The following is a 7762-nucleotide window of genomic DNA, read 5'->3' on the forward strand; positions in this document are numbered from 1 at the left end:
ATATATATATATATACAAATAGGCCTACTCAGATTTTGTACTCTTTTCCAGATTATCTCTTTTGAATAACCTCAAGTCTTTTTTTCCACATTTCTACTGGTGAATAAAGAGCTTTTAATAAAGGGTTTGTAGTTTTATTGATTCACAGAGGACAACTTTAAATTAGGCCTATGTCCAACATGGCAATATTTTTCATCTGCTATTCTGTTTTTTTTTTAATTATTATTCCATTATCTGTTTCTTGCCACCGTATGTAAATAAAGCTTTTGAATATTTTAGTCATAAGTTTTCTGCCTTCAGTTTCATAGTATACTGCTAACGTCGAATAATCATTAATATGTAGGCCTGTATTAACATATTCAGCACCTCACTGGCTGTCCTGCAGAGAAAGAGAGAGAGAGAGAGAGAGAGAGAGAGAGAGAGAAAGAAAGAGAGAGAGAGAGGAGGAGGAAACCTGAGGCTCGACGGAGAGCTGACCGTGTTTTCTACAGGAAACAAATCAGAGAGAGAGAGAGAGAGAGTGAAAAAATACTGTTGTAAGCGCCGTGTTTCGTCGCGGTTTTGTGAGTGTTTTTCTGTAAGCGGGCGCTTAGCGAATCAGGGAAACCTGGAGCCCTGTTTGTTTAGACGCGGGAATCCAAGCTAAAGGTGTTTATTTGGTGTGTTTTCGGAGGTGTGAGGCTCGAGACTCCGCGCAGAATGACCGTTGACTGGCCCGATCTGCTTATCGTTCGCGGGCATTAGGTAAGAGCACTTACTTACACCGATCAAAACTGAAAGAAAAGCAGGTAGCTTAACGTTTCTTTTGGGGCACTATCAACAATAAGACATGAGAGAGAGGAGGAGGAAACCTGAGGCTCGACGGAGAGCTGACCGTGTTTTCTACAGGAAACAAATCAGAGAGAGAGAGAGCGAGAGAGTGAAAAAATACTGTTGTAAGCGCCGTGTTTCGTCGCGGTTTTGTGAGTGTTTTTCTGTAAGCGGGCGCTTAGCGAATCAGGGAAACCCGGAGCCCTGTTTGTTTAGACGCGGGAATCCAAGCTAAAGGTGTTTATTTGGTGTGTTTTCGGAGGTGTGAGGCTCGAGACTCCGCGCAGAATGACCGTTGACTGGCCCGATCTGCTTATCGTTCGCGGGCATTAGGTAAGAGCACTTACTTACACCGATCAAAACTGAAAGAAAAGCAGGTAGCTTAACGTTTCTTTTGGGGCACTATCAACAATAAGACATGTTGTAGCTTAATTTTAGTCCGTTAACTCGCCCACATCACGTCTAAATTTGAGCCCAGCGAATTCCAAGTCTTCTGAGAGTCTGATATCGTACTTGTTTAAGGAACTATCAACACCTCGGTCTGCTGGCGAACCAAACACCACGCATTTGCTTCGAGGGTCGAAAGGAGGAGGAGAATAATGGCATTGCTGGCCGTCCGGATGCTTATGCTGGGGTTTTGGTGTTGTGCTGTTGCTGCGGGAGAGGGACAGTCCACTCCGGCCACATGCTCTCCGCTGTGCCGCTGCGATGAGGACGGAGGAGCGGACTGCTCTGGACGAGGACTGACCACCGTCCCCACCGGCCTCAGCGCTTTCACATATTACCTGTAAGTCACCACAGTAACGTTTAACAATCAAGTGCATGCTGGGAACAAGTGCATACTGTATGTATAAGGCTAGAAATGTTTGGCTCCCTTTTGAAAAATGTCCTTACAATGTCCACGATGTTACACGTTTCTATAAAGAGTTACTGCAGAAACCCCATGTAGCAATCCCCCAAAATAATGACACATGCACTTCATGCAGTTACATAAACTAACAATAACTTGTCTAAAATTGTTTTCAGACGTCAAGTAAGATCATTGATCATGTAATATCAAACCACTATAAGCTGTCCTGTGACTCAGAAACACACCTGTATACACTCAGTTTCATTCACAGCATAGCAGTTAGAAAGAATGTAACAAAATATTAAAGATTAGAGGTGAAACCCCACATTGAGAAGTATGATTGTTGCGTTTAGCTAAATGTCTTCTGTATGAATAAGGCTGGCAGTTGTTTTCGGACTGAAATTCATTGGAGAGAGTTTTTGCTTTGTAGCTCTAAGTCTATCTTGGGCCGCTTTTGGGTACTTTGTGTAAGTGTAACAGACTAAATGCTGTATGACCCAAACTGGTAATATAGGGAAGGCTGCTCATCCATTATTAACTACAGCCAGACTTTAAAACCATATTTATATTTTGAGGTGAGTTGGGGTGCTTTTCTATGAATAGTGCATTCCACAAATGACTTTCTCAGCAGTCTGCTGCTGATTTTTAGTGCGTAACAGACACTAGTATTATATCTTTCTGAATGCTTTTTTAACGTTATATTTTCTTCATTTTTGAATAACTTTGGATTCGTTAATAATCAAGGAGGCCTCTTATATTAAAAGCTAGAAGTACCGTATTAGCCCGAATATAAGACGACCCCCCTTTTTCCAGATGTACCTTTTGGAAAAAGGCTTTTAAAAAAACAAATCTTGTTTTTTCTCAGTAAAACACATTTTGTCTTCAATTATTTTCATATTGCATATTTTTCCTATTTTAATTTTTGTTTTGAAAGTATGGTAAAAACTGGTCAAATGTACTAACAATCACATTAAAAAAAATATACACTTTTTGATGTACCATTAAAAAAAAAAACAGGTAGCCCATCTCAATTAGGACGTTTAGGCTATCCATCTAATAGTAGCCTACCAAAATCTTATTAACAGTAGAAGTTAAATCTTACTGTAGTCTTCAAATCTGGGTACTGTCTTAAAATCACAAAGGTTGTTTGGTTCCATCAGGCTAACGTGACAGTCACGACTCATGCAGCTGTAAGGTTTTCTTTACTCGTGATCTTTACAACACGCATTACATTACGTATTTCATGGCACACTCATTTTATGCGTATTTGGCACCACCTATTGTTGTGGGTGTATTATTGACATGTCAAAGTCTAGACCCTGAATATAAGACGACCGCGTTTTTTCAGATGTATTTCCAAGAAAAAAACATTGTCTTATATTCGGGTCAATATGGTAATTTAACTTAAAGTGTGTATAATTACTAGAGGTCGACCGATGTATCGGTTTTGGCAATTAATCTGCACCAATAGTTGATTGCTGGAACTATCGGTTATCGTCAAAAATCCATGCCGATAGTTTTCCGGGTTGCGTCCATTGCTGGAGCGGCTGAGAAGGGTCTGCTGACATTATACAGTGCGAGAGCGGCCTCTAGTGGTTGAAATCATTGACAGTACGTGCTATTTGTTTAGACACGTGATACTGCACGCTGAACAGAGCGGGAAACTTCAGACGCGGATTTAAATGCAGCCGACAGAAAATCCTGCCACGCCACAGAGCGCCATTCACATAGTTTTCCTTTAAATTACATTATATTGGTCCCGAATCGTTGTTAATGTACATAATGAATTGTTTATTGTGCATTTTCAGCATAACGTAAAAAAAAAAAACAGACTAATAAAGTCTGTGTGCTTCATTTATAGAGCTATAATATAGGTTGCACTTTCTCTTTCCGTTCGCTCCTTTTTTTAAACACCGAACTTCAAACTCATCTATGCCAAATTGTTCATTCTTGAAGTAAACTTGTGTCCGTTTGGTGATTAAATAAACAGTTTTAGACCGCTGCTCGAGTTGAACGCGATGCATCCGGAGTGTGTGTGATACCGGTGAGTTCTCCTAGACTCAGCGCTGCGCTTTTATTTTGATTAGATAATCATCAAGTGTTCAAGAATAGAAGCAATTAAAGTGTGAGAGTATACATACAATATCCATATGTATATAATTTTAATGCTATAGCCTTTGTGTGTATATATTTAAAGATGTGCATCTTTAAGCATGACAGTTGAAATGAAATGGTAACACTTTAAAATAAGAGTCCATTTGTAGCATTAAGATTAAGGAAAGCTGTGTAAGTATTGTTCCTTGTTAGAGTGTGTTAATTTCAACATTTACTATTACTATTATTATTATTATTTTTACTACTACTACTAGTATGGTTCAGTACTGGTTTTGTTAATAAAGCACTATTTTAGTTTTTGTTCAGTATCAATTTTAAAACAATCGGTTAATTAATCTGTATCGGCCAGTGTGGTCCAACCTAGCTATCGGTATCGGCAAAATCCACTATCGGTCGACCTCTAATAATTACTGTCAAGCAGTTAGTATAAGTATGAGCTACAATTGTGCCACCAGCCACATTAATTGCTCAAACTCTTTAAACTAGTGATGCACCGATACCACTTTTTCCAGTACTTGCCCGATACCGATACTTTCATTTTTGGTACTTGCCGATACCGATGCCGATACCGATATTTTAATTGCATTTGTACATTTTTTAAATATTGGGTACAGAAACCAAAAGGGTATGTATAATGTTAGTTGGTTAACTTCATTTATCAAATAGATACAGTCAAACCAAAATTTATTCAGACACCTTCAACATTTCTCACATTATCACAGTTTATTTGCTATAGTTTAGAAAATGGTAATAAAATATGACAAGAACTCAGAGTTAAACCGTGTCAGAACAAATTAATCTTGATAATGCTAGATAATTCTGATAGAAAGGTAATAGATTACAATCAACCAAAATAATTCAGACAGCTGTTAGTATGACAGTATTAACACAACTATGAATACTTAGTCGGGCAGCCCTTAGCCTTAATGGCAGCCTGTAGTCTCCTGGGCATGCTGTCACCCAGCTTCATGCAAACCTCAACTTCAATGTTTTTTCCCAGACTCGGTCTGAATAATTTTTGGACCCAAATTTGTATAAATTTTACTGTATGAAGAATTTTTGGGTATGATTTGTCACAGTTTACTTTATTTTGCTATCCTCACTTACTTACTTAAAATATCAAAAATGATATCTGGTCTCTGAATTATTTTTGGTTTCATTGTATATCCTTCGGTTATTTTCACACTTAATTATGCCAATTAAATATTTTTTTAATTTTAATTAAGTATTTTACAAGTTTTTGTTACTTTCACTGTTTTTGCTCTATGGTACATCATCTTTAATTTAATAGCATTATGCAGCGGCTTAGTACTGTAATCACGCGCTTTGCTGTAATAATGAAGGGAACCACTCGTTATAAATCTCCTAACTGATATTTTCAGAAATAGAAGTCGTGTTTTTTCATCTGAAACGTGCTGCGATTTATATTCCAAAAGCCACTCATATAATGCAGAAACACTCAAGCAAGCAAAACGCGCGCAACGCCTGCACATGTTTGTACTGATGCAGAATAGTACAGCCTAGCGCATTTCACACAGGCTGCTAGTTTCACTTTCGCCAGAAAGTCGTGTATGCCTAAGGTTGAAAATAAATAATGTTTATAGTGAATGCCCCTATGAATGGTTTTATTTTTACGATTTCGTTTAATTTAAATGATGCGTGTGCTAAGTGAGTGAACATCAAAGATCACACAACAGAATTGCGCGCTCTCTCTCTCGCTCTCTCTCTCGCTCTCTCTCTCTCTCCCTACCGTTAAGTAACTTGTGCATTGTTTTACTTACTTGTTTTTTACATATCCGACGAACTACAAATTTTCCAATGATGTCTGTGAGAAAGGTATATTCACTCGACAAGCTCGCGCATCTGCGCCGCCGCGTGCTCAATCCACTCAGCGTGCTTTGTTTATCAGCTCGCACACACAGCTATACAGGCGTTAATACTGAATGTTTAACATTATATTCATTGCATACATATACTTCGTAGTAGACATCCATAACTCCTTCCTGCTGTCTGTTGTCAGTGTTTCTTTTTTTGAATATGGCGCTTATCACATGCTGTGTGGTATTGGCGTTACCAGTATCGGTATCGGTGCATCCCTACTTTAAACTCAGGTGGATTCTTTCTGATTGGCTGTCAAGTGTTCATCAGCAGGAAAAAATCGTTATGAAATTGATTTCAGTGGTATCGTTTTTCTGTATTGTTATTATTGAAGCTGGAGTGTTGACTTCCCTATTCTTATAGAATTAGAATGATTATTAAAACTTTGTATTTATCATTATAGTTATCATCCTTGGTGTGTGAACGGGCCTTAAAGGGGTCATATGATGCTGCTAAAAAGAACATTATTTTGTGTATTTGGTGTAATGAAATGTGTTTATGCGGTTTACAGTAAAAAAAACACATTATTTTCCACATACTGTACATTATTGTTTCTCCTCTATGCCCCGCCTTTTTGAAACGCGTCGATTTTTACAAAGCTCATCGGTCTGAAAAGCAAAGTGTGCTCTGATTGGCCAGCTATTCAGTGCGTTGTGATTGGCTGAATACCTCAAGCGTGTGACGAAAATGTTACACCCCTCACCATACTGTTGATGCCGTGTCCCGGTCGGAGCGACGAAACAAAAAAACTTGAAAATCCATTACAAACGAGGCATTTGTTGCATCCAGTGGGGACATGATTACTGATTATAATGACTTATACTTTTTATGCGTTGCGTTGCATCGCGCAGCGTAAACATAAAACCATGTCTGCATTTGTGATCGGAGGAATGTCAAACTACAAATGCTACTCTACACTGCCCAAAACTCGCATTTGAATCATCAGTGGCAAATCCTTTAAATGAAAACGTACTTACAGTCTGTGAGTCAGAACTGCTGGCATTGTAGTCTACTCTTCCAGGATCAGGAAACAGTCCTCCATAAAATGTGCTGTATACATCTGGATATTTGGGTTAAACTGTTCTAGAACAGTGTTGTAAATACAACTTAACCACTGATTTGTAGTCATGTCCTCTTTTGGAAGACCAAACAAAGTAGTTTCACTTTCACAACGAGACGCACGGCGGCCTAGCGTGAGCTGAGGCCGGGCTAGAGTGAGCAGAGGCCGGGCTAGAGTAGGGCTGCACAATAATTCAATGTCAATATGTATTGCGAAATCCGTGTATCATTCGATCATTCGTTTTTTGAATTAATATTGAAAGTAGAAAAATGAGAAAACGGCTCCTTTTTCGTGTTTTGTTTTTTCCCCAAAAAAATGTCACCCAGCCGGCAGGTCTACAGATATCTGCTATCGATGCCCAAGAAGATGCCACTCCTCTCGTAGAGTGAGCTCTCACTCCGAGGGGGCATGGTAAACGTTGGGCCTGGTATGCCAAGACTATAGCCTCCACTAACCAGTGGGCAAGTCTTTGTTTGGAGACAGCCTTTCCCTTCTGCTGACCTCCAAAGCAGACAAAGAGCTGGTCTGAGGTCCTGAAGCTCCGCGTACGGTCCACGTAAATGCGCAAAGCGCGAACGGGACAGAGCAGAGCGATGGCTGGGTCTGCCTCCTCCCGGGGCAGCGCTTGCAAATTCACCACCTGATCCCTGAAAGGCGTGGTGGGAACTTTGGGCACATATCCGGGCCGGGGTCTCAGGACAATGTGAGAGTTACCCGCCCCGAATTCTAGGCACGAATCGTCGACCGAAAATGCCTGCAGGTCCCCTACCCTCTTGACCGAGACCAAAGCGGTGAGGAGCGCTGTCTTTAATGACAAAACCTTAAGCTCTACTGACTGCAGAGGCTCGAAGGGCTCCTCCTTCAGGGCCATGAGGACCGAGGGGAGATCCCAAGAGGGTAACAGGTGAGGGCGCGGAGGATTTAACCTCCTTGCCCCTCTGAGAAACCTGATGATCAGGTCGTGCTTCCCTAGAGACTTACCGTCTACTGCATCGTGATGCGCGGCAATGGCAGCAACATACACTTTCAGGGTGGAAGGAGACAGCCTT

At 40.3% G+C, this 7762-nt stretch overlaps 1 protein-coding gene across 1 annotated transcript in view; it reads left to right on the plus strand.

The window, feature by feature from the left end:
* Window positions 1–900: 900 nt before the first annotated feature.
* LOC107553053 (leucine-rich repeat-containing G-protein coupled receptor 4-like) overlaps window positions 901–7762 on the plus strand; it is a 63355-nt gene continuing 56493 nt past the window's right edge. The window contains exons 1-2 of the mRNA XM_016235143.1: window positions 901–1143; window positions 1333–1597. Coding sequence (XP_016090629.1) covers window positions 1410–1597 — 188 coding nt within the window. The 5' untranslated portion in view covers window positions 901–1143; window positions 1333–1409. The remainder of the gene's footprint in view (window positions 1144–1332; window positions 1598–7762) is intronic.

The sequence above is a fragment of the Sinocyclocheilus grahami genome, unplaced genomic scaffold, assembly GCF_001515645.1.
Source record: "Sinocyclocheilus grahami isolate Dianchi unplaced genomic scaffold, SAMN03320097.WGS_v1.1 scaffold464.1, whole genome shotgun sequence".
NCBI lineage: Eukaryota > Metazoa > Chordata > Actinopteri > Cypriniformes > Cyprinidae > Sinocyclocheilus > Sinocyclocheilus grahami.